Genomic DNA, 27,834 nt, shown 5'->3' on the forward strand with positions numbered 1-27,834 from the left:
TTCTGATTGAGCAACTGAGAACTCATTATTCTCAATTATGAACTGAATCACATCCTCCTGCCAGTGTTATTTTAGTATCATTCATATTTCATTTTTTTATTTTCATTTTCATTTTAGTTTTAGTATGATAAATATGGATTTTTTTTTTATACACAAACACTTCAGAAGGCCTTTATTAACCCCTCGGAGCCGTGTGAAGTACGTTTATGATGGATGGAGACTCTTACTCGTCGATCCCGTTCACTGCCATTATAAAGCTCGGATGCGTCAGGATATTTATTAATATTTCTCTGATTGTGTTCATCAGAAAGAAGAAAGTCATATACACCTAGGATGGCTTGAGGGTGAGTAAAGCTTGAGCTAATTTTCATTTGAAAGTGAATTAATCCTTAAACTGAAATAAAATAAATTAGCTTTTTTTCATTTTCTTAAATTTCAGTTGACATTTTTTTAATTTAGGCTTGGGCGATATCTGTATCACAGTATCTTTTAAAGGGTTAGTTCACCCAAAACTGAAATTTCTGTCATTAATTCCTCGCCCTCATGTCGTTCCACACCCGTAAGACCTTCAGTCATCTTCAGAACACAAATTAAGATATTTTTGATGAAATCCGAGAGGTGTATGACGCATATAATATAATCAACACTTTCAAGGTCCAGAAAGGTACTAAAGACATCGTTAAAACAGTCATGTGACTGCAGTGGATCAACCTTAATGTTATGAAGAGACGAGAATACTTTTTGTGCGCAAAAACAAAACAAAAATAACGACTTTATTCAACAATCTCTTCTCTTCTGTCATTATCTTACGCAGGTGACACACAGTGACGCTTCCGTGTTTACGTCTGAACGCCGGCTCAGTATTGGCCAAAGCTGATCATGTGATCAGCACGACGCATGTGTGATCAGCTGACGCAGGAGCCGGCCAATAATGAGTCGGCATTCTGACGATGAACCTGGAAGTGCTGGACGTAAACAACATATGAGAATGACACCGAAGAGAAGAGATTGTTGAATAAAGTCATTATTTTTATTTTGTATTTGCACAGAAAAAGTATTCTCGTCTCTTCATAACATTAAGGTTGATCCACTGCAGTCACATGACTGTTTTAACAATGTCTTTAGTACCTTTCTGGACCTTGAAAGTGTTGATTATATTATATGAGTCATACACCTCTCGGATTTCATCAAAAATATCTTAATTTGTGTTCTGAAGATGACTGAAGGTCTTACGGGTGTGGAACGACATGAGGGCGAGGAATTAATGACAGAAATTTCATTTTTGGGTGAACTAACCCTTTAAAAGATACTGTGATACAGATATCGCCCAAACCTAAATGGAAAAAAATAAATATATATTTTATTTCAGATAAAGGATCTCAGAGGACCAAGTTGTGGAAAAGCACAGCCTTCGCATTTCAATCCTTGTGATCCTAACATTATACTTCATTTTACTGTGGATTCGTTTTTAAACAAAACAGAGACTGAAGATTAAAGATGACGCAGTGATGATGACTATATTGGATCCGACAGTAATGTCTCAACACACAAGCGTGAGTAACAGTGTTTTTACCATGTGTCACTATTGCTTTGTCTGATCCAGATTGTTTGATGTACTGAGTATTTATACTGTAGAGTCAAACTGAAGAATTATAACTTGCTGTTCTCTCCTTTGCTTCAGCATTTATGGGGTTAATGCATTGGATTACTGCCAAATACAACTCTAAACACACACAGACTGCTTTTTGTGCATGAAAATGCTCACAATCCACTCCAGCTTATCAATCATCACTTAATAGGACTCAATGTGCTTTCCAATATTTGACCGGACTCCTGGCAGAATTCCCCTCATGTGCTTTTCCACATCGAAACTTCATTAAGCTTTCATGAAGAAACTGACAGTTCAAAAACTTCACGCCAACTTCTAATGAAAAGGATTCTGTCAATCGTGCGGCGGTCACATCTCTGCACTATTAGGACCAGAACATACGTGGTTTTTATTAAACGAAACATCAACAGGGCTGAACAACAACTTCTTTCTCCATTCGATTCAGCGTTGATCTGAATGCATGACGTTCGTACAGATGCACATTCTGTTCCGACGAGAACTTAGAGCTGATTTAACAGAACAGAGCGTACTAGTGGATTAGATTGTTTATATCATCTCAAGAGATCGAACCAGATGAACATTAATAATGCATGGCTTCTGTTTGGAAATGTTTGGTCCCACTGACAGCTCACATTCAGAATGTATTCTGACTCAATACTGGCAATGTTTTAACCTCCAGTGTTGTTTTGGTGACTCATCTTTATCTTATGAGCTTCATCTCACCGGATGTTCCTCTGAAAGTTGTCCAAAGTAAAACAGTCAGTGATCTTAAAAGGAGGCGTCGATGATGGACACTGGACGGTGAGTTCAAGAGTCAAAGCAGCTGAAGAAGGTCCAGTCAGTGGATCTGGAAACACCTCGGACGGGGAATCTCCAGAAAATCAGTTTAAAACATGAGGTTCAGCATTCAGAACGAGTTCTGTAGAGGAGTTTCGCCAACGTGCAATGGGAAATCTTAGTAAACTTATTTTTTTGCACCAAATGCATCACATTTTGGAAGTAAGCAAAGTAGTGCAAATTGGAAGTTGTTTTGCATGCATTAGGAGCAATGCATTTGAATGTAAAGTGTCATTCTTGTTGTTCAAACAGAACTGACCACAGTTGCAACATGTACCAACTTACCTGGATAGGAAGTGGTAAAAAAAAAAAAAAAAAAATCAAATAAAAGTCACCCATGGGTCATTTTTTTGTTCTCATACATAAAAATGTCTATAACTCCAAAACTAAATGAGATATTTTCAGCAAATTTGGCACACACACGTATGGGCTCACTCTGAAGACACATACCAAAAGTGGTGGGATTGTGCCACTTGGTGGCGCTATAATTGAACAAAACATGAAATTGCCATTAACTACAATACAGTATTATGATATAAAATGCTACATTTTATGAATGCATTGGTGTGTGCCATCGGCACCATGCTCTGAAGCTACTCAAAAGGTTTTGAGACAAGTCAAGTCAAGTCATCTTCATTTATATAATGCTTTTCACAATACACATTGTCTCAAAGCAGCTTCACAGTTACAATAGGAAAATTATTATCAAGCTAAAGTTGGTTTTTGATTGAATCACTTCCATTGTAAAAATTGTTAATTATTACTTTAGTATATAAATGATCTCAAAAAAGTCTATTGTATATGCATTTCCTTTACATGCAAATCTAAAATAAGTTTAAAATAAATATATCAATATTTTGAAGATATATTCATTAATATTTCAGTAGCGCGGGGTCAGCGGTGGGGTCAAAGTTAAGTGCCATCTATCGGTGCATCTGTCACCAGACATCAGTCACGCCACAGTGAACAGCAAGAGTGTGTGTTTGTGTATTTAGACCAATCAATAAACACACACACACACACACACACTGAGGCAGATGGCAAAATATATTCAGTGTCTCTCAGTTAAACAGCTGTCATGAACTGCTGCGACTGCAATATGAGCGACAAGCTCAAGGGAAAGTTGACTTTGGTAAAATGGGAACATTTTGCATATTTACTGACAAGACTAAGAGATGATACAGTACAACAGTATGTGAAAGCCACAATGAAACATGCAAACACTGTTAGAATTGGAGAAATTGGAGTTTACCACCTCTTAACCATGGTAAAATCACTGCCTCATGCAGCACTTTGTGGATCATTGCTCATGCATATTTTCTTACACAAGATAGTGCTGTAGAAATGACCATAACAAGGTTAATATCTAACCAGAAACTCCGCAGAGGCCAAAGATCGATGGTTTGTTACAGCAGCTTTTGTGCTCCAGCTGGAAACAGTTTTATATCTGAACCCTTCTCTTTTAACAGCCGGGCCTTTCAGGGCAACGCAGACAGCTTTATAATCGTCAGACTGGGCATTTCACTTAGCTACGGCATGTGAAGGCTAAAAAATGCTCCTAAAGCAAAGGCTGTAAGATTTAAGATATCACTAAATTGTGCTACTGAAGGAACGAGACCTTCCACGCAACCCGCGTCGTACCCGTAAACATGTGCTCTTGATTTCGGCCAAACTGCACTCAAATGACAGGCGAGACTGCCACGACCCAAATAACTTGATCCAAGCGTCTTTCACAAAGACAATGTTTGCTTTAGGAAACGCTGCCAAGCAGTTGCGTGTTGAAGCCAGCCCACTACGTTTATTCAAAGCGAACAGATACACATTTCAGCAAACGCCACAGGCATGCACTCATTATCTTTCATAAGAGATGACAGCAAAAGTAGGTCTAACCGCTTGACTTCCGTAAGACTTCCCAGTGGTTCTTATGTAATTTTCCATTTTGCATGAATTGAGCGTTTAAAATGACAATGATTTGAGTTTGACCTGAATTCCTCAGTGATGCAACAATCCAAGAATTTCCCAAACGTTACAGCTAAACAAATCAGGGTTCACCTGAGGTAAACAACCATTAATCCAACGTATATGAAAGTCTAAAGGCAATGATTTACCCATACAAAACCCCTTTAAAGAAGTCATGACATGAGAAATCAAATTATTTAAATTATTTTAACGACATCCTGGATTGTGTTGGAGGATTATATGTTTGTTCGGAGCATTTTGTTTTGTAAACGAGGCACAGTGTAATGGAGAGTTCGCAAAGAGTTTGACAAGCCTTAAAAATGGATAATTTCAGAATGAAATAATACTTTTTCTGCATTTATATGTTTGGGGGTTTTTTTGTATGAAAAACTTTAGTGACATTTTAAGTGAACCTCAAGGAACATATTAAAAATATAGCTGCGAGCAGCAATTATCGGGATTCAAGCCTTTTAAGGCCTTTAAGCACATGCATAAAAAGGTATTATGTTTCAATTAGCAAGCCTGTAACCATCTCGATCATGAAGGCGTTGAGATGCGTCAATGTCTTCGTAGACAATCATGACACCTTGGACATCGGTGAAGTAATAATAGCCATTGTCATGTTTTTTTTGCTGTTATAGCGCCACCAAGTGGCCAGTTGCCACGTCCTTTTTCACACGACCACAGAATGAGATCCTACATAGGTGTGCCAATTTTGGTGAAAATATCTCATTTCGTTCACGAGTTATAGCCATTTTAGTAAAAGTGGTCAATAATTATCAATAAAAGTCAAACTTTTATTGATAATTATTGACCTAGAGATTGAGTGAAAAACCTGGGATTAGTTCGCAAAAGTATTTTTTTTTTTTAAAAATACCCCAAAATTTTGCCGGATTGAGATATTTTGTACTTACGACCACTGTAGCGCCCCCATCAGGCTTGGGGACAGCCTTGGTGACATTGTAGACGGTGTGAGTACTACCAGCCCTCAAAGATTAAAGTCTCTAAGAGTTACGGTTTGGTCACTTTTAGGGGTTAATGCTGATCCGAGGGAATGTTAACTATTACAAGAGTTTCAGCGCTACAAGCTTAAACCCCTAATAATAAAAAAATCCTTTTTAAGTGCATTGCTACCTGGGTGTTTGCTGCAGGACGACGCACACAGTGAACTTTTAAACTTGCTATGAGAGGTTTGTAATGGGGATTCTTGACTTTGCAAACATCATTAATGAATGTTCAGACAATCAGTCAAGTGCAGCAGGTCTAAAAGCTCAATTTCACCCCTGAGAGACTGAGCTGACTTACTAGCAATCACACAAGACTTCATTAACCGCAACCATTAGGGTAATGTCTCAAACACAGACCTTTAAGAACTCGAGTCTTTGACAGGAAGGGTGAATAAACTGTTATCGCAAGTCACCAAGGTCATGGGTTCACAGTGAATATGTACAACATACACGTGTAAAGAGTCATAAATGTAAAAATGACGTGGATATTTTGTTGTCTGAATGTATAATAACCTACCACAGCTTACTCTGTTGTGAAATGTCAAGCAAATAACCTCACATTCTTATTTTAAAGCTCATAACAACTTCAAAACTCAGGTTAAAGCCTCTTTAAGTAATCAAAAATCTCAAAAATGGCTTTAAATTTGGGTTGTAGGACTACAAACTAAACAACTCCATTCCATACTGACATATAGATAAATCCAAACTGTGTTTTCTTCATCCAGATGAACAACACACCTGCTGCAATCCCTCAGCGCTGCTTTCATAGGCTCAGATTTCATCCTGTAAAGTGTAACAACATTAAAAACCAATCACAATCTATTAGGCTGGGATCCCGACTGAGCTGGGCTACAGAGCGACACACGTGACTGATCGTCCCGAGGGGAACCGCACACAGACGCCTCAGAGACCTGGGCCGAGATTAGAGTCGCCCACCAGATCTGATGCAAGAACATCAACCTGCGCTGAAAGAACCAAAACTAAACCAGTTACATTCTCACTCAGCTCATCCAACAGCCGCAAACTAAATCATGCGCAGGGAAATAAAACATAAATAAAACATAAATGTCAATTATGGCATAGAAAGTCATAATTTTGACTTTTATCGCAATATTATGATTTAGTATGAAACGAAAAAACTAATTTAGCCACATTTTCACTCAACTGATCCAAACAGCCACAAAAATCACGCTTTTTAAAATTCTTAATTATGACATAAATGTCAATTATGACATAGAAAGTCATAATTTCGACTTTTTATCTGATAATTATGACTTACATTCTCACTTAGTTGATCCAAATGGTCTCAACAAAATCATGCTTGTAAATCGTAATCATGACAAAGGTTAAAATTATGGCAGAGTTAGTCATAATTATGAGATTCTGAAATTATGACCTAAAAAGACAATTATGACACAAGGTTTAAAGGATGCTAAATCGAAATTATGATTTAAAAATAATTATGACACTAAAAAAGAAGAAATTATGAAATACAAAATCATTTTAATTATATGAAGTGTCAAAATTATGGCATACTAAAAAGACAATTATGACAAAAAGTTTAAATTATGACATAAATTATGATATAAAAAGTCATAATTATGACAATAAAAAGTAGAAATTATGACATAAAAAATTAAATACTGACTTCAAAAGTCATAATTATGACAAAGTCAAAATGTAGATTTTTTTATTTCATTATTATGACTTAGTATAAAAAAAACTAAACTATTCTCACTCAGTTGATCCAAACAGCCTCAAAAAATCATGCTTTTGTAAATCATAATCATGACAAAAAGTCGGATTTATGACATACTGTACTAAGTTATTAATGAGAAGAAAAGTCAAATTATGGCATACTAAGTCATAATTATGAAATGAAAAGTCAAAATTATTACTTAAGACAATTACGACAAAAAGTCAAAATTATGACATGCTAATTTGAAACTATTATTTAAAAAAATATATAATTATGATTATTGCATAAGTCATATTAATGAGATGGAAAGTCAAAATTATGACACTAAATCAAAATTATGATTTAAAAAGTCAATTATGAAATTATAAAGTAGAAAAGACATAAGTTGAAATTCAAAAAGTCATAATTATGACATAAATGTCGATTATGACACATAAAGTCATAATTTTGACTTTTAAACCAATTACATTCTCACTCAGTTTCTCCAAACAGCCACAAACAAACTCCCGGATCCACTTCAGAGATGATTAAATGATCTCTCACTACAAGCAACTGTTCCAAATACATTAGAAACTACCTAGCAACCCCTAACAACACCCTGGCAACGACCTACTGACCCCTAACAACACCCTGGCAACGACCTACTGACCCCTAACAACACCCTGGCAACGACTTAGCGACCCCTAACAACTACCTAGAAACCCATAACAAAAGCTTTGCATTCACACAGCAAGTCATATATAACGGATGATGCCTGAACGCAGTTACATAAACGCACATCATCATCTCTTTCATCCGTGAGTGATATAATTATGTTTAATGAATGAAGGCCATGTGTTTCTGTGTTAACCCTTTCAGAACTCAGGAAACACCCATTCATTTACTGCATGCAGTTGAGTGCACACGGATGCTGACGGTGCACCAGCTTAACTGGGTTAATTTTTGCAAAAAAATCCTGTAACTTTAACTGAAGAAAACAAGAGGCATTTTAACTATAAAAGGCATTCACTATAGAGTAAAACGTGTTGGTTATACATGCATACACCAAATCACATGGAAAAATTATGAAAATCATTCAGTTTAGTGAGTAACATTTCTCATCTTTCAATGCCAATGAATTGTTTGCTTGATGATGATGATGATATCTATGAGGACAATACACCTATTCAGTATATTTTGGTGTAATCTGATCTATAAACCAGTCAGTCTCAGCAGAAGTTGTTCATGCTGTTATGCCGGTCATTGCACAACATGCATGGACACACATCCATCAAACCGAAACAAGTTATTGAGCTGAATGCATGTTACTAAAGGAAAAAGCTCAAAATGACCCTTGACCTCAAGCATAAGGAAAACTAAAGCTTGCCACATTTTAGTTGAAAATGCACAACCTTTAAAAAAAAAAAAACCAAACCCATTTTAATATCGATTAACAACAAGAATCACTCTTGAATGAACAAGTGCATGATCCATATACACAAAAATGCATGAAAACCCACATTACAGATATTCGTATCAGTACCTCCTTCCTCCTGCTCTCCGCTCCGGGTCTGGTGATGAGCGCCGTGTCGCCGCACACCACCGCCGCATCCTCCACGAACACGCAGTCCGGCAGAGTCTCATCCGCGGGCAGCTCCACCACCTCCAGCCCGAGCCGGTGCTTCAGAACCGACACGTACTCGTCATGCTCCTTCTGCGCTTTCAGCAGGTCCACCTCCAGACTGCCGGTCCTGAGCGCTTCTTTGGCCAGAGACTCGGGGACAGCGCGAACCACAGCGTGCGTAAAGCCGCCGAACCCGGACATCAGCCCAGCCATGCCTCACTTCCTCACCGCTCGAACTGCGCGATCGCCGGTAAACGGTTGTAAAGCGGTGCGCCTGGAACTCTGCGTGTTGTGTGTTTACTGGACCGATTGCTTGCTTGTTTGTTTGTTGTTGTTGTTGTTCCTCCCTGTTGTGGTTCTGCACGCGCACAGTTTGGGCTCTGAAAGGGCGAGAACAGCGCGCTGATGACGTCACGGACGCTCCCCAAGCACCGCGCACCAATGTGAGAACAGAATTAAAAACAATAAAAAAAATGTAGCTACCAAATCGGCGTATGACATTCAAAGTACCGCGAGAGCGATTTAAACGGTTAGTTCACCCAAAAATGAAAATAATGTCATTAATTACTCCCCCTCATGTCGCTCCACACCTGTAAGACCTTCATTCATCTTCAGAACACAAAATAAGATATTTTTGATGAAATCCGATGGCTCAGTGAGGCCTGAGCAATGACATTTCCTCTCTCAAGATCCATTAATGTACTAAAAACATATTTAAATCAGTTAATGTGAGTACAGTGGTTCAATATTAATATTATAAAGCCACGAGAATATTTTTGGTGCGCCATTTTCGGAGCGTTATGAATCTTTTGTGTCGAATCAGCGGTTTGGAGCGCCAAAGTCACGTGATTTCAGCAGTTTGGCGGTTTGACTTGCGATCCGAATCATGATAGTGTTGCCATAAAAACGCATAATTCCTAGTCCGAGTAAAACGTAAAAATTAAAAACATAATGTGAAACATGCTGCATTCGCGCCATGTCGTAATTACCGTAATTTTGAGATGACAACACGCAACATTCTACTCAGAGTATCTATGGCAACACTAAATGAATCTGCAGTCATGTGGTACAGCGGTCACATGGTACAAGTAGGAGCTCTCAGAAAATTCCCAGCTTACAAGTTGTAATTATGAGCTCTAAAAGTACGTGAATGCTTTTTACAAGTTGAAATCTCGTAAGTATGCAATTTATGGTAATTACAACATGGCGTGAACGCACCTCTTACATATTGTTATTTTTTCTAATCGTAAATTATTATTTTTCGCTATTATTATTATTAGTAGTAGTAGTAGGAAATAACATTAAATTCTGAAAACATGCTGTTGTTTACACCATAATTATGCAAGGTGTTTTGTGATCTAAATAGTTTGTTTTTTTGCTATGTCTAATTATCAAGATTCACATTTCTCACTTGATTTTAAAAGACAAGTAATTATCTAAACAATAAAAAATTGGTCTGGCATTTTTGAGCTAACAGCACTTTTAATCTATTGTGACATGCATGCAAAACACATTGATTCTTAGCCAGTGTTGTATAGAGTTGTTCAGTTATTCAGTACATTTTCTTTTATAAATATCCTGTTTTTTATATATATATATATATATATATATATATATATATATATATATATATATATACACATAGCAGTGGTTTTGGATTTATGAGTAAAATAAGGTCTGTGGTCCAAAGTATTACAGTACAGTAATAGCTCAAACATGAATTTCAAAGCCGCTGTGTATGTTCCTAAATAAGGACTACAACTACCACAAGGATGTTCTGCAAACACTTGTAGTCCTTATATAGCAACTTGACAGCAGCTTAAACCCACAGAAATTCCTGAGGAAACCCATGGAGAACTGACGTCATGAGCTCTGTCACACTCATTTCAATTATTAGCCTCACTTATTCCAAACAGGATGAAGCAGGCGACTGGCACAGATCCAAACAAAACCATCACTGCATTCAGACTTTTGAAATATAGGCCCTGTCCCAAATGCCACGCTTTAGTAAAGTAACACCGCTTTGACTGTTGGGTTGAGTAGGTACTTATTTTGAATAAGTATGGAAGCTTGTTTCCACCACTGAATAAAAAAGGTAATTGCGACTTTTTATCTCACAATTATGACTTTTTTTTCCGAAGAATTGCGTGAAAAAAACTCACAGTTGCGAGTTATAAAGTCAGAATTGCGAGATATAAACACAATTGTGAGAAAAAAGTCAGACTTTATAACTCGCAATTCTGACTTTATCACCCAATTCTGACTTTATATCTCGCAATTCTGACTTTATATCTCGCAATTCTGACTTTATATCTCGCAATTCTGACTTTATATCTCGCAATTCTGACTTTATATCACGCAATTCTGACTTTATATCTCGCAATTCTGACTTTATATCACGCAATTCTGACTTTATATCTCGCAATTCTGACTTTATAACTCGCAATCCTGACTTTATATCTCGCAATTCTGACTTTATAACTTGTAATTCTGACTTTATCACCCAATTCTGACTTTATATCTCGCAATTCTGACTTTATATCTCGCAATTCTGACTTTATATCTCGCAATTCTGACTTTATATCTCGCAATTCTGACTTTATATCACGCAATTCTGACTTTATATCTCGCAATTCTGACTTTATATCACGCAATTCTGACTTTATATCTCGCAATTCTGACTTTATAACTCGCAATTCTGACTTTATATGATGCAATTCTGACTTTATATCTCACAATTCTGACTTTATATCTCGCAATTCTGACTTTATATGATGCAATTCTGACTTTATATCATGCAATTCTGACTTTATAACTCGCAATTCTGACTTTATATCTCAATTCTGACTTTATATCTCGCAATTCTGACTTTATATCTCACAATTCTGACTTTATATCTCGCAATTCTGACTTTATATGATGCAATTCTGACTTTATATGATGCAATTCTGACTTTATATCATGCAATTCTGACTTTATAACTCGCAATTCTGACTTTATATCTCGCAATTCTGACTTTATAACACGCAATTCTGACTTTATATCTCGCAATTCTGACTTTATAACACGCGATTCTGACTTTATAACACGCAATTCTGACTTTATATCTCGCAATTCTGACTTTATATCTCGCAATTCTGACTTTATATCTCGCAATTCTAACTTTATATCTCGCAATTCTGACTTTATAACTCACAATTGCAATCCTGACTTTATCACCCAATTCAGACTTTATAACTTGTAATTCTGACTTTATAACACGCAATTATGACTTTATATCACGCAATTCTGACTTTATCACCCAATTCTGACTTTATAGCTTGCAATTGCAATCCTGACTTTATCACGCAATTCTGACTTTATAACACGCAATTCTGACTTTATATCTCGCAATTGCAATCCTGACTTTATCACGCAATTCTGACTTTATAACACGCAATTCTGACTTTATATCATGCAATTCTGACTTTATAACACGCAATTCTGACTTTATATCTCGCAATTGCAATCCTGACTTTATATCTCGCAATTCTGACTTTATATCTCGCAATTCTGACTTTATATCACGCAATTCTGACTTTATATCTCGCAATTCTGACTTTATATCTCGCAATTCTGACTTTATATCTCGCAATTCTGACTTTATATCTCGCAATTCTGACTTTATATCACGCAATTCTGACTTTATATCTCGCAATTCTGACTTTATATCACGCAATTCTGACTTTATATCACGCAATTCTGACTTTATATCTCGCAATTCTGACTTTATATCTCGCAATTCTGACTTTATATCTCGCAATTCTGACTTTATATCACGCAATTCTGACTTTATATCACGCAATTCTGACTTTATATCACGCAATTCTGACTTTATATCTCACAATTCTTTTCTATATCTTTTATTGTTTATATCTTGAAACTTGAAATGACAAACAGGACACCCTGCCGTCTCGTGGATTTCACGATCACGCTGTGTATGTATGTGAGTGTGTGTGTGTGTGTGTGTGTGTGAGAGAGTGTGTGTGTGTGTGTGTATGCACGGCTGGAATTCCTCTTTTCTATGGACATTCCTCTGTATTTCCATCTTTCCGTCGAGCCCGGCTGGAATCATTCTCCAGACATCCTTGAGTACATTCCTGCACACCCCAGGAACAAAGTTTGTCTTTTCTTGTTCCAAATCCACTCAATTATCCAGACCGGTCTAAACATTCCCGGAGCCCCACATTCCATCCCCTCATTCTGTTCCCTCATCCCTCCCTGAGCTCCGTTTTTCCATTCCTCTGGCTTTCCCCTCGGAGAGGAAATATGTGTGTTGAGCAGGTCCGAGCGCACCTGGCTCGCAGCTTGGAGGGCCGTAAAAGATGAATGAACTTTGAGCTTCAAAGACCTTTTGGAACTGGTTTTCGGGGCCTAAACACATTGTATAACGGCGCTCTCTGCGTGAACATCATATAACATCCGCTATAGTGTTCCAGAACTGGCTGAGCAGCATCTCAAACATCTCTACACTGTTCTTCCTCAGTATTTCTGTCTTGTTTTCCAGTACAAATATCTAAAGACTTCTTACCTTATGTAATTTCGCTTCTCAAGTAAATGTATCTTGATTGAAGCTCACTAGGTTTCGGAACAGCACATCATATCTACAGTTTCCACCTAAACAAAACTGTTAACCACATTTATTGTTGTTAGTGCTGTAAAACCAGGATAGGAAGCTTCATAATCTTCCTGCTATTCAACATATTTCCAGTATCAACTCTATGTGGCTTTATTAGGAGCGAGACATTCAACTGAAGCGTGTGATTTTATGATCTCATTCTGAAATGACCCGCACTGTTTTCTCAGCAACTTTTCTGAACAAAGCTCACTCAGAATCTAGACTGTAAACAGCTCCGATCCCACAGGATTGCCTACGGAATGTCATCAGGATAAACACTTTCTCTTTACAGGAGAAAGCACATGTCATGGCTAAAATATTTATCCGTGAGCAGCTGTCTGATCCAGTGTAAACGGTAAAACCTCAACCTGAAGGGAAAATTCCACTCCGTTAAACACAGATTATTAGTGGCAAGCATCAGTAATACTGTTGTTTGTTCTTAAGCATTATCAATAAGTAGGCTGTTTATGCTAAATGAAAGATAAATACTTGAGGACAGGAGATCTGCCTTTCACCCTACCACATAGCAACACCCTGACAACCATTCAGAGCCCCTTAGCAACCACCTAGAAATAGCTTAGGAACCAACCAGAACACCCTAGTATTGTAGCAGTTAGTTTTCTGGGCTTTCAGAACCCCTTTGCAACCATCTACGGCCTAGTAACCACCCAGTCAACTATAGCAACGGCCTAGTAACCACCCAGACCACCCTAATAACGACCTAGTAACCACCCAGACCACCCTAGCAATGGCCTAGTAACCACCCAGAGCACCCTAGTAATGGCCTAGTAACCACCCAGACCACCCTAGTAACGACCTAGTAACCACCCAGACCACCCTAGCAATGGCCTAGTAACCACCCAGAGCACCCTAGCAATGGCCTAGTAACCACCCAGAACATCCTCGTATCATAGCAGTTAGTTTCTGGGCTTTCAGAACCCATTAGCAACCACATAGCAACTGACTAGTAACCACCCAGAACAACATAACATCATAGCAGTTAGTTTTCTAACCTTTCAGAACCCATTATTAACCACCTAGCAACATCCTAGTAACTACCCAGAACACCCAAGTATCATAGCAGTTAGTTTTCTGGCCTTTCAGAACCCCTTAGCAACCACCTAGCAACCATCCAGAACACCCTAAAATTGTAGCAGTTAGCTTTCTGGGCTTTCAGAACCCCTTAGCAACCACCTAGCAATGGCCTAGTAATCACCCAAAACAATGTTGTGTCATAGCTGTTATTTTTTGGCCTTTCAGAACCCCTAAGCAATCACCTAGCACCCTAGGAAAGGCCTAGTAAAAACCCAGAACACCTTCATATCATAGCAGTTAGTTTTCTGGGCTTTCAGAACCCATTAGCAACCACCTAGCAACGGCCTAGTAACGACACAGAACACCCTAGAATTGTAGCAGTTTGTTTTCTGGCCTTTCAGAACCCTTTAGCAACCACCTAGCAATGCCCTAGCAACCACCCAGAACACCCTAGTATTATAACAGCAATTATAAAAAAATCTTCTTTTTTTTTCTTTTTCCTGTGGAATGCACAAAAAAGATATTCTGGAGGGAAAAAGTGATTTTGTTATTTTTGAATTAACTATCTTAAATTAGTGGCATAAACGTCTAAAATAATAAGAAAAGCCTACATCAACATATCGCCGACTAGCTAATAAACAGCCTGAATTAAATAATGAATGACATTCTGATGGACACTGATTGACAAACGGCAGCCTGTTATTGCAGCGCTGGTCCTAAGAGAGTAGAGTGTGATTCTAGTAGCAGTTCATTCACAGGAAATGACATCACATAGTCTCAGTTAACTATGACAGGAAAAGCCACAGAGCAAACAAGGGCTGAAATACCTGGATAACATCTCTCTGATCTGGCTCTGGGCAGTACGGGATGAAGAGAACTTCCACACCGGAGGTAAAATAAACATGGCCAGAGCCGCCGCTTTACGTAATGTAGAAATATGGCCGCGGCCCAGATCTCCTTTAAGAGGGGGTGCGATCGGAGGGTTTGAGCCACTGAGTCATGCATTCATAATCAATCGCCGCTTCCAAGGCCCTGGAAGAAAGTGAAGCCCAGTGGAAAATATTATGTTTGCCATTACAACATGGCGGACGCAAATAAGAAATGCTCTTGTAATGGTTCCTGGATGTGTAACTCCAGAATAGAAAAATGAGCGGTGACTCCACTGGAACACAATGACAGCACTGTTTCCTAAACCCCCGCGCCCCTCGCGTCAGGAGAGATGGAGAACGCTGCAGGAACAGATGTCAACCTTCATGAGCTCATTCTCTCACTGGACACTTCGTTTGACCTCGAACACTGGGAGAAGCAGAATGCAGGCCGCTATTGAAAAAAATGACGACTTATATCACTTGACATAGGGTAGCCTCAGAGAGTATGCCCTTAGCAACCACCTAGCAACGGACTAGTAATTTCCCAGAACACCCTAGCATCGTGGCATTTCTAAACTGGCAGAATCCTTTAGCAACCACCCTTGCAACGTCCGAGTAACCACCAACAACACCTTAGCATCACAGTTGTTTTCCAATTCTGAACCCCTTAGCAACACCCTAGCAACACCTAGTAACTACCCAGAACACCCTAGCAACATCCTAGTAACCACACAGAACACCCTAGCATCATAGCAGTTGTTTTCCCAGACTTTCAGAACCCCTTAGCAACCACCTAACAATGGTCTAGTAACCACCCAGAACACCCTAGAAACATCCTAGTAACACCCATAACATCATAGCAATGCCTAGTAACCACACAGAAAGCCCTAGCAATGCCTAGTAACCACTCAGAAGGCCCTAGCAACACATAGTAATCACCCAGAACATCCTAGCAATGCCTAGTAACCACTCAGAACGCCCTAGCAATACATAGTAATCACCCAGAACATCCTAGCAATGCCTAGTAACCACTCAGAATGTCCTAGCAACACATAGTAACACCCAGAACATCCTAGCAACGGCTAGTAACCACTCAAAAGGCCCTAGCAACACCTAGTAATCACCAAGAACATCCTAGCAATGTCTAGTAACCACTTAGAAGGCCCTAGCAACACATAGTAATCACCCAGAACATCCTAGCAATGCCTAGTAACCACTCAGAATGTCCTAGCAACACATAGTAATCACCCAGAACATCTTATCAACATCTAATAATCACACAGAACATCCTAGCAACGCCTAGTAACCACTCAGAAGGCCCTAGCAACACCTAATAATCACCAAGAACATCCTAGCAATGCCTAGTAACCACTCAGAAGGCCCTAGCAACACATAGTAATCACCCAGAACATCTTATCAACATCTAATAATCACACAGAACATCCTAGCAACGCCTAGTAACCACTCAGAAGGCCCTAGCAACACCTAATAATCACCAAGAACATCCTACCAATGCCTAGTAACCACTCAGAAGGCCCTAGCAACACCTAATAATCACCAAGAACATCCTAGCAACGCCTAGTAACCACTCAGAAGGCCCTAGCAACACCTAATAATCACCAAGAACATCCTAGCAATGCCTAGTAACCACTCAGAAGGCCCTAGCAATGCCTAGTAACCACTCAGAAGGCCCTAGCAACACCTAATAATCACCAAGAACATCCTAGCAATGCCTAGTAACCACTCAGAAGGCCCTAGCAACACATAGTAATCACCCAGAACTTCCTAGCAATGCCTAGTAACCACTCAGAATGCCCTAGCAACACATAGTAATCACCCAGAACATCCTTGCAATGCCTAGTAACCACTCAGAAGGCCCTAGCAACACCTAGTAATCACCCAGAACATCCTAGCAATGCCCAGTAACCACTCAGAATGCCCTAGCAACACATAGCAATCACCCAGAACATCCTAGCAATGCCTAGTAACCACTCAGAAGGCCCTAGCAACACCTAATAATCACCTAGAACATCCTAGCAATGCCTAGTAACCACTCAGAATGCCCTAGCAACACATAGTAATCACCCAGAACATCTTAGTAATGCCTAGTAACACCCAGAACATCCTTGTAATGGCTAGTAACCACTCAGAAGGCCCTAGCAACACATAGTAATCACCCAGAACATCCTAACAATGCCAAGTAGCACCCAGAACATCCTAGCAATGCCTAGTAACCACTCAGAACACCCTAACAACACTTTGTAATCATCCAGAACATCATAGCAACTCCTAGTAACCACTCAGGACACCCTAGCAACACATGTAAAAAAAAACAAGTGTTTTTTTTAAGAAGCATACTCACAAATTTTTTGTTTGTTTTGTTTTGTTTTGTTTTTTCCAAATTATAAGACAATAGTAATAAAACTGATGACCCTAACTGGATACTGGTAAACCAAGCGTTTGGGTTTTTAAAGCCATTTGACTATATAAAGAACATCTTTCTCCACTGACAGCCATTCAAAACATTCACTTATTCTGGCAAATTATTATTTGGGGGTTTGGGAACAGCCAGTCAGCATTACCGTGATGTCATTTTCCAGCATTTACAGCTCAGGTGACTGGCTCAGAAATGTATGTCCATGAACAAATATGGTTTGCATACTTCACAAGCTCCATGCATCAGCTGTTGGGCAATACGTGTTAAATGGGTAGCAGTGTTTGGAACATAGTCATTAGTTTCTGCCGGGTTAATAAAAATCAAAACATAACACCATGGTTCATACAAAACATCTTGACCATCTTCAGATGGTGTGGCGCTGGCCCAAGATGGTCTACAATCCCATTCAAGTTCCAAATTTCAAATGTTATTATGAATAAATGTGATTTTACCCAGTCATTGTAACCAGAAGAGCCCATCAAACACTCTCACAGATCATCTTTACTACAATGACACAGTACAGCACATCACCATCTAGTGTCGCAATCTAGGAAAAATCAACTAAAACCAGTTAAACCACAGGGTTTCCAAACACAACAGCCATGAACGGATCAGATGCAGATTTCATACACAAACCTGACTGATCAGAAGAAAACAACAGTGGTTTCATTACAAAGAATACTGTAGCTACAAGCAAACAGTTCATAAAGATGTAAAAGTAAACCATACCTGAGATATGACAAGAATCTCATTCCAGGTGCCAAACGTTCTCCATCAGGACGTCTCAGTGTCCACACGCTTCTGCTCTCTGCGAGTCTGTGGAAAGAACTATTCAGTGCTGTCAGGACAATACTGCACATTCCCTTGCTCTCAGTCGGTTTGGTTTGTGCATCCAAGAACTTCTAATCTCTGAATTTTGGTGGAATGCCACTTATTTGGAATCTCAGAGAAAACAGTCTTTTTTTAAAACATCTTATATGGAAAACTGGATGCCTGTTGCACTTTTTCTTTCACTTTGTGATGGACAGACTGCATGAATATTAAATTAGCTGGAGGAATTTCCTCCACGGAGAGCATATTTAGGGACCCTTTAAGCTGTCAGGAATGCTTTGTGGTTGGATAACTCCTGCAGAAATGTTAATAATGCAGGCTACTGCCCAGACCAAATATGGTAATATTGTTACGTCTGGAATCAGGCTCCACATCTGGAAGCACTTAGAGCTGTTGAGTCAAGAGAGAGGAGCGAGCCGAGCCAAAAATAGAAGCCGTAAACTTTGAGTTTAGAACGTCTCCAAACGCGCACAGAATTAAGTGCATAGATGAGTTTTAAAACATTTGTATTTCTGAAAGGGGGAAGAGTTTGGATGTGTGAAGATGGATACGATTGCCCAAAGCGCGTAGCCGATCTGAATAAGGGAACGCACGCGCGCGCGTGCTGTGGATTAATTTATGGTTGACGCGCGCGGAATGAACGCCATTAATAGACCCCTGGGGGCGACGAAATATTTCTAAGCCGAGTAATATTGCTAATCTTTTACATGACGTTAGCCAAAATAAAGCAGGTTAGTAAGCAATGCGCTGATGAAATAATACTTAAAATTAGCCCTCCAACACATGCACTCACTCACACACACAATCCAAAAAAGTCCAAACTAGTAGCCCTCTAACACTTTCAGTTACCACACATGTTGTTTTATGCGTTAAATTAGTAATAATGGTTAGCTAGGGGTTACCAAAAAGAAAAATAATTGAATAATTTGCACTCTTGATAAACCAATATCTGTCTCCAAAATACAAAACAAAATAGCTTCTTTACACATTTGAATGTGCTGCCATCAGAACGTTTTATTTAGATAAATAATATATGGTTTCAAGGCTTTACGCATTAACTTTACGCAAACCCAAAAAGGAAACGAGAGGAGTTGAGGGAAAGGGAGGAGAAAAGAGAAATATAGAGCGGGGAAACAGTAAAAAATGTGTTCAGTGAGAGGGGAAAATTCATTTAGGAGAGAGAGGGAGGGAAAAAAAGAAAGTTAGACAGGGTGGTGCTTAGCTCGGATGGAAAACGCGCCAAGAAACATTCCTCGCATAGCTTCGGAACAGTTCAGCGATGGTGACGTCAGGGCTCCACTACAGTATATAAGAGGAGCTGAGCGCGTCTTCACTCTCAGAACGCTGCGCCTTCAGACGCACGAAAACAAAGCGAGAACGGGACGCATCGCCCGGAGTCAGTCAAACGAGGACTTAAACCGAGGAACTGTTCGTTTGATACCACAATCTACAGCACACAGAGGAGCGAAGATGTTTGCTTGGGCTGTTATCGTCATCCTTGTTGCACACTTCAGTGTGGTAAGTTGCTTTCATTACCCGTATGCTTATTATAGAAGTTGTGTATGATGATTTAGAACTTACTAGACGAAGAAGGAAGTATTAATCCATTCATTGGAGGATCAGTACAAAGTTTGAGCTTTATGTGTAATAGAGTAGACATTACACCATAGACATTGAGGAGGCACATCCACAAAAAAAAAAAAAAAAAAAATCTACATATGGTTTCTTCATCTTTATACTAAAGTCCCTTGGTTTTTCTGTTCAGGTCTTCTCCAGCTGCCCAGCGGCATGCTCATGCACGCAAGAGCTTCCCAAATGCGCGCCTGGAGTCAGTCTGGTCTTAGACGGCTGCGGCTGCTGCAAAGTGTGTGCCAGACAGCTGAACGAAGACTGCAGCAAGACGGAGCCGTGCGACCACACCAAGGGGCTGGAGTGCAACTTCGGGGCCAGCTTCGGGGCCACCAGAGGCATCTGCCGAGGTATGTTTCTCATTATGCTTTGTGAAAGACACCGAATGGAAAGCATGTGTGGATGAGGAGGGGGGAGGTTGGAATTCTCAAACTTGTGGATTAAAATATACCTCTCGTTTTCCCTAACAGCCAAATCGGAAGGTAGACCGTGTGAGTACAACAGCAGGATCTACCAGAACGGAGAGAGTTTCCAGCCCAACTGCAAGCACCAGTGCACTTGCATCGACGGGGCGGTGGGCTGCATTCCGCTGTGCCCGCAAGAGCTCTCCCTGCCCACGCTGGGCTGCACCAACCCCAGGCTGGTCAAGGTGCCAGGCCAGTGCTGCGAGGAGTGGGTCTGCGACGACGGGAAGACTAGGGAATCCGCCGACAAGCTGTCTGGCAACGATCCGATGGTTGACGACTCCGAGAGTGACCTCACCAACAAGAACGAGCTCATCTCCATCGTGAAGGCCGGACTCAAATCCTTGCCTGGTAAGCTCAGAGATGCATTGGATTTGTTTGAGTTCCTTGCATACGAATAGATTTCTAAATGGCACTTTGTTTATTTGCAGCATTCCGATCGCAGTTCGAGAAGTGCATAGTGCAGACCACACCCTGGTCCCAATGCTCCAAGACCTGCGGCACTGGAATCTCCACCAGGATAACCAATGACAACGCCGACTGCAAGCTGGTGAAGGAGAGCAGGATCTGCGAGGTCCGTCCGTGCAGCCAGTCGCCCTACACCAGCCTGAAGGTATGCAACACCCCTGCAAACATAAAAAAACCAAACATATTGCATGACACGCATTCGAGTGCATCTGACTTATCTCGCGTCCTTCAACAGAAAGGGAAGAAATGCAACCGGACCAAGAAGTCCATGCAGCCGGTCAAGTTCACGTACGCCGGATGCTCCAGCCTGAAGAAGTACCGCCCCAGGTACTGCGGCTCCTGCGTGGACGGCCGCTGCTGCAGCCCGCAGACGACCCGCACCATCCGCGTCAAGTTCCGCTGCGAGGACGGCGAGACCTTCAACAAGAACGTCATGATGATCGAGTCCTGCAAGTGCACCTACAACTGCGCCCAAGGCAACGATGCCACCTACCCCTTCTACAGACTCTTCAACGACATCCACAAGTTCAGAGACTGAGCGCCGGGGAATCCTGGGAGCGCGTCACGAGCGACGACCAATAGCAGCTCAGCTGCGCAATCAGGGGGGAGGGGCCCATCCGCCGGCCAATCGACTCCTGTTGTAACTAGATTCCCACGGAATTACAAACGGACTTACATTACGGGGACTTTGAAGTGCACTGTTTGCTGAGGCCGCGTCAGCGTTTTGGAAAAGGCTCGCTCCACACTGGAGCGCTACGTTTTATAGCTTCGTTATGGAGCAACCTGTAAAGATGTAAATATTTCAATTCCTGATGTATATCTTGATGTCTAAATACAAACATGAACCAAACTGTAGACTTGTGTGTGTGTGTGTGTGTGTATTCCCAATTGTAGATATGCACATGCAAAGACGTACAACTGGTAGACTTTGTCCACGGTAACACTCCCTCCTGATGTGGGTGAACGCACCCTCATTGTTTGGCAGCTAACGGAATCCAACTCCACCACACGATCAACAACAGACTTAAAGGGTTGAATGAATGTTTTATTGTTATTATTTATCGCAAATGTAGCTCTTTTATTTGAACATTGTCATACTGGAATAAAGTGTAAAATGATCTAATTTTATATGTTACAAATAAAAGATTTATTTATGAACTAAACACCTCGAGTGGCGTTCTTGAATGCTCAGTGGAAAGATGTGCATAAAGCACAGGTAATTCATGAGATTCAATCTTCGATTGAAGGAAGGGATGGTTATATAATGGCACTTCTGGAACTTTCCCCCCCTCTCTCTCTCTCTGTTGAATGGAATGCTATTGGGGAACTGTAAGACTTGACTTGCTTCCTACAATAAAACCTGAGCCGCTCGTTCATTTAGCTCCTTCAAGAAAACAATTAAGAGACCCAGCAATAGCAGAAAGCATGGAGCTACGCCCGGAATCTTGAGTGCTTTTCCAAATGGAGCTCCAGTCTGTGTTTACAGGAGTTTTCAGAGAATAAGAACTAAAACATCAGGAATCACAGGGAAGAGGAGATCTTTATATAACTCCTCAACAACCCATTCATGCACTTGTTGTTTTGACGTTGCACACGAGTTTAATGAATATCAATCTAATCTTCGATCGGAGAGTTTTATAATCATGCATTCTGCACATCTGTCTCTGACCCCTCCTTCGGCTGGAGTGATATATCTCCAGTGAGGTTTGATCCAGGTGAAGGAAATCCAGCTGAGGAATGCAGACGCGCTGATGGTCGGCAGATGTTGGAAAATATTTGGAAGCAGCTTGTTCGGCCATCCTGCTAAAAATATGCCACTTCTGAAAGAACAGAGATCCTGCCCTAGAGCAAAGCTGGGCTTTTATGACATCCCTACGGACAACGGGAACACAAACGGACGGTTATATCACACCATGGAGGCCTTTAAGCAGTTTCTATCGGTCCAGACGTTTCCTTGAGATACGACGATGCAGACAACACCAGCAGCCGTTTGACTTCTAAAAAGGGAATGAAACGACAAAAACAAACAAGACCGATGGTGATGTAGTCAAATGGAATGAAAACTGTAATTTTAATGGTTCTCCACTAGGCATTTGTTATGCAATCTTTTATTTTGACATTCGCTAAAAAAAAAATTCCATGCACTTTTTGTAGATTTTATGGTCCATTCAGAAGAGACGGTTAATGTTTTCAATCCTTAGGCCTCCTGTCCTCTTCAGCGGTGTCCCTCAGTGGGGTTTTACCTGTCTGTCATTTCACTGATGACCCCTAGTGGCCAAAACAGAGCTGCTGAATGTTTTAAAGGGACAGTACAGCCAAAAATGAATAATGTTGTTCCAAACCTGCATGAGTTTCTTCTGCGAACACATTTTGAAGAACGGTGATGTCCAACAACATTGGACCCATTGACTTTCATTGTAAATTTGTTTTCAAAATATTTCTTACATTCTGCAGATGAAAGCTTTTGATCAACATACACTCTTAAAAATAAAGGTTCCAAATAGAACCATAATTTTGGGTTGCTTTAGTGAAAAGTTCTTAAAAGAACCATTTAAATGTAGTGCAAAGAATATTTTAATCTTAAGCACCATTTTCCACTATAAAGAACCAATTGAAAGGTTCTTCATGGAACCATCAATTCCAATAAAGAACATTTTTAGGAGTGCAAGGGTTCATTACTTGGGTGAACTCTCTCTTCAAAGGCCCGTTCACACCACCCGTTCAATTTTTTTCCAGCTGATGAAGGATATAAAATTGACAGCCAATCACTTTAAAGAGCTCGAGCATTTAAAGTAACAGACAACAAACCTCCTGTAGGCGTTAATATAGTTATCGTTATAGTTCTTGGTGTGAACGGGCCTTAACTCTTGAATTATTTCCAAAACATTGTAAGCTAACAGCAAAAACATCATCTATATATCTTGTAAAGCTCATATCATAACATACAGTACTAAAAAAGTCAACTACATTTGTAATCCAAGGCCTTGTGCTAATCTGATGTACAGATTTGGTTTGGATGTGTTTTTGTGTTGTTGTTTTTTTGTCCAAATGATAAAAAATGGTGCACCTGATCACTTAAAGTAACAGCACACCTCACACAATTGGGATGTGTCTTCAGAACATGCTGGAGAGAGTTTGTGTACAATGATGAATAGCTAGAGTGAGACTAAACGGGTGTGTGAGACACGCTGCCAAAGAGAGAGTATGGGGAATAGTTACTATTAGAGCACTTAACTAGCCATGACAGACACCTAATCTCACACGGGCGCTGGATGTAAGCAATGACGACATGCCGCAGACTGCGTTACATAAGCGCTAATGATGAACTTAACGAAAATCTGCCTGCTCTCCAGAGAAGGCGTCAGCAGCGAGTCCGGGAGGCAAAAACGTCTGTTTATCTGTTCAAACAAAGCGCTCTTTGATGGGGAAATGAACGTTAGTGCTGCTGTCTGTGGAAAAGGGCTCGAGAGCCAGGTCGAGATGGTCCCCGGGTGTTTTCTTGTGCAGAAACATGAACAGAAAACACATGGATTTAACTCCACAGTGACGTGAGATTACTTAGAAATGCTCATAACAACTGCAGGTCTGCCAGGTTTGGCAAATCTGAATAGTTTGATGCACACATGAGCTGACTGAAATGACCAGCTCTAATCTGATTGGTTGGCTTTACTGTATATGACTTAGAGTTGGTGATGCATCAGATTGGCTGGAAACAAAATAGTTTATTATATGATAACATGAGGACATACACACAAAGTTTTGGATTTTTTTTTAAAGACGTAAATGTTACAAAAGAATTATTTTTCAAATAAATGCTGTTCTTTTTAACTTTCTATTCATCACAAAATTCTGAAAAAAATTGTCAGTTTACACAAATCTGAAGCAGCACAACTGTTTTCAACATTGATAATAATCAGAAATGTTTCTTGAGCATCAAATCATCATATTAGAATGATTTCTGAAGGATCATGTGACACTGAAGACTGGAGTAATGATGCTGAAAATTCAGCTTTGATCACAGGAATAAATAAATAAAACATTCACATAGAAAAGGTAATGTAAGGTATGCAAAGGAACTGGTGACTTTTTATCTCACAATTCTGACTTTTTTTTCTCAGAATTGCATGATATAAAGTCATAATTCTGTGATATAAACTCACAATTCTGAGAAAAAAAAGTCAGAATTCCGAGATGCAAACTCGCAATTGTGAAAAAAATTCTGAAATGCAAGAAAAAAAGTCAGAATTGTGAGTTTATATCTCCGAATTCTAAGAAAAGTCAGAATTTTGAGATGTAAACTTGCAATTCTGAGAAAAAAGTCAGAATTCCGAGATGTAAACTCGCAATTCTGGGAAAAAAGTCAGAATTCCGAGATGTAAACTCGCAATTCTGAGAAAAAAGTCAGAATTTTGAGATGTAAACTCACAATTCTGAGAAAAAAGTCAGAATTTTGAGATGTAAACTCGCAATTCTGAGAAAAAAGTCAGAATTCCGAGATGTAAACTCACAATTCTGAGAAAAAAGTCAGAAGTTTGAGATGTAAACTCGCAATTCTGAGAAAAAAGTCAGAATTCCAAGATGTAAACTCGAAACTTATGTTTTATTTAGTGGCGGAAAGAAGCTTCCATAAAATTCAGAGTTCAAATCACTTAGAATCAGATACTAGATAAACAGCACAACCAAATTAAATGTGGATTGTTGCTGAACTCGGTCAGAATAAACTGTAATGTGTCAGTCTGCGTCTGGTTATTAGTTTTGGATGATGATGATGATGATGATGGGTTAGCTCTGAACATCAGACAATATGTGCTTTATATGAAGAGCAGCAGCTGCACAGATCATGTTCATATTGGGCAAGAACACGCGCCATGATGACCCATAATCTCCAGTGCAAACAAAGACTTTCAGCTTCACTTATGCAAGAAATGCAACCTGACCAGTCAATGATACTAGATCATTATGGGATGTTAGAATAACAGCTACACACTGTAAAGACAAAAACACAACAGAGAGGAAAAAGCAACTGGACTGAATGATGAGTATTGTGGTTGGTTGCCAGAGTTCTGAACAGTTAGTGTGTTGCTAGGCAGTTGCTAAGGAGTTCTGCCTAGCAACACACTAACAACCGGTCAGAACTCTTTAGCAACTGCCTAGCAACACACTGGACTCGTCATGAGTTTAAGTTTTACACTTACACATTTACATAAAATTTAGTTTAATACTTAATGTCCAGGGTTTGTTGAAATCAAACATAGTAAAACTGACGGTTGAGCAAATAAGACAAACTTGTCTAAAGACCCAGCAAGCCCCTCTGAGTGCAGCGTGTTTTCTAAAGCAATGGTAGTCGCCAATCTTGTCGCATTAAAATGCAATTACACACAACCCGAAGATCAAACCAAATATTTGAGGAACTGAAAAACAAGTTGATTCTGAAATATTGTAAACAAAAACCGCAGAGACCTTCAAACAAGCTGTTTGGGTTTGTTTGGGATTCTTTGCAGGATCGTATCGTTCCGCTGGCAAACAAACGGTCACAGAGATAGGAGTTTAAACTGAAACAAATATCTCTGGTCCAAATTAATGCTGGTGGCTTTATGGGACCCAATGTACTAGAAACACGGCCTGTCTGAGACTGACGGTGTGGTTCATCTGTCGGCTAAACCAGACTTAACATGTCAATTAACCAGCACCAGGACAGTCTGTTAAACTGTGGTTTCCTCCATTTAGCTGCTGTTCTTGCTGATGCCGGTCAGGAAAACACTTACCAGTAGCACATGGTCAGAATGTACATATCATACAGCTTCACTTCCTGTTTGTGGCGATCGTTTCAGAGTAAAAGAGTTTAATCTCACCCATGAAGGACAAAACATGCTCTCAGTGCTCTAAAAATACACATCCGGTGCAAACACACATTGTGCTGCAGTCTACAGATAAAAACCCCTCACCGGCTCATGCCCTCAAACACACTAATAAACACATTAGTCAACCTGAATTTAAAATCAAAACCATTTACTTTCTTAATTCATGTTCTGGTCTTATTTTAAAGGATTCATCATAGGATTCATGCACATTATTCTTAAGGGGGAAAAAAGTCATAATGAAATGACTTTCCTTTTCAGCTGACATCAATTCCTCTTATTTTTCAGCCACTTTTGTATGGAGACGCTTTCATCATCTGATCAATTCCGCTTGGAGAAATTCAAGTCCTGTCCTGTGTTGTTATTCTAAACTCAAACTAGAGATATGCGCCAATACTAAGTTTCTCTGCCAATACTGAGAGCTGATTATTCAGAATGATATTATCTGCCGACACCGATAGTTTGATTATCTAATGTTAAGACGCTACAGGCAAAATCACTGTTTTTCCCCCATGCATCAGTCAATGGTGAGATTTTGGGCTATTTGGCATTTCATAAAGTAAAAAAAAACTAGTGGAAAGAAAACATCCAAAATACACCTTTAAGTGTTGCTCTTACTACACTTTATCTATTTGCGTCTGTAGACCTCAATTACAATACAATCTTTAAAGGCTGTGTGTTTATAAATGAGTTTTTTCCTCCACTTCAGCAGCACTTACAAACACCAAAATTTAGAGTTTTATTCCTGACTATATTCTGAAGGTTTTTACTGAGGGGTTTGTTCATATATCATTCACACTCATTTACAAAACCTTTTATTCCTAAAAAAGACAAATATGTATTTTTTTCTGTCTGTTGACAGTATTTTCTGA

The 27,834-nt window shown here is 39.7% G+C and overlaps 2 protein-coding genes across 2 annotated transcripts in view; one reads left to right on the forward strand and one right to left on the reverse strand.

Annotated features, from left to right (window-relative positions):
* Positions 1-9,272, reverse strand: part of ddah1 (dimethylarginine dimethylaminohydrolase 1) — a 58,840-nt gene extending 49,568 nt beyond the window's left edge. Inside the window, 1 exon segment of the mRNA XM_048177178.1 lies at positions 8,634-9,272. Coding sequence (XP_048033135.1) covers positions 8,634-8,927 — 294 coding nt within the window. The 5' untranslated portion in view covers positions 8,928-9,272.
* A 10,593-nt stretch (positions 9,273-19,865) lies between these two features.
* ccn1 (cellular communication network factor 1) lies at positions 19,866-22,267 on the forward strand. Its single transcript, XM_048177177.1, has 5 exons — positions 19,866-20,061; positions 20,309-20,522; positions 20,643-20,987; positions 21,068-21,249; positions 21,340-22,267. The coding sequence occupies exons 1-5, from the start codon at positions 20,014-20,016 to the stop codon at positions 21,640-21,642; spliced, it is 1,092 nt and encodes a 363-aa protein (XP_048033134.1). The 5' UTR covers positions 19,866-20,013; the 3' UTR covers positions 21,643-22,267.
* Positions 22,268-27,834: the final 5,567 nt, after the last annotated feature.

The sequence above is a fragment of the Megalobrama amblycephala genome, linkage group LG24 (genome assembly GCF_018812025.1).
Source record: "Megalobrama amblycephala isolate DHTTF-2021 linkage group LG24, ASM1881202v1, whole genome shotgun sequence".
NCBI lineage: Eukaryota > Metazoa > Chordata > Actinopteri > Cypriniformes > Xenocyprididae > Megalobrama > Megalobrama amblycephala.

Bases quoted from the DNA above. Each gene is read 5' to 3' on its own strand.
- ccn1 (XM_048177177.1), top strand. From the start codon at position 20,014: ATGTTTGCTTGGGCTGTTATCGTCATCCTTGTTGCACACTTCAGTGTG. The intron at 20,062-20,308 runs GTAAGTTGCTTT...TTTTCTGTTCAG, and splicing joins TTGTTGCACACTTCAGTGTG to GTCTTCTCCAGCTGCCCAGC. The intron at 20,988-21,067 runs GTAAGCTCAGAG...GTTTATTTGCAG, and splicing joins CGGACTCAAATCCTTGCCTG to CATTCCGATCGCAGTTCGAG.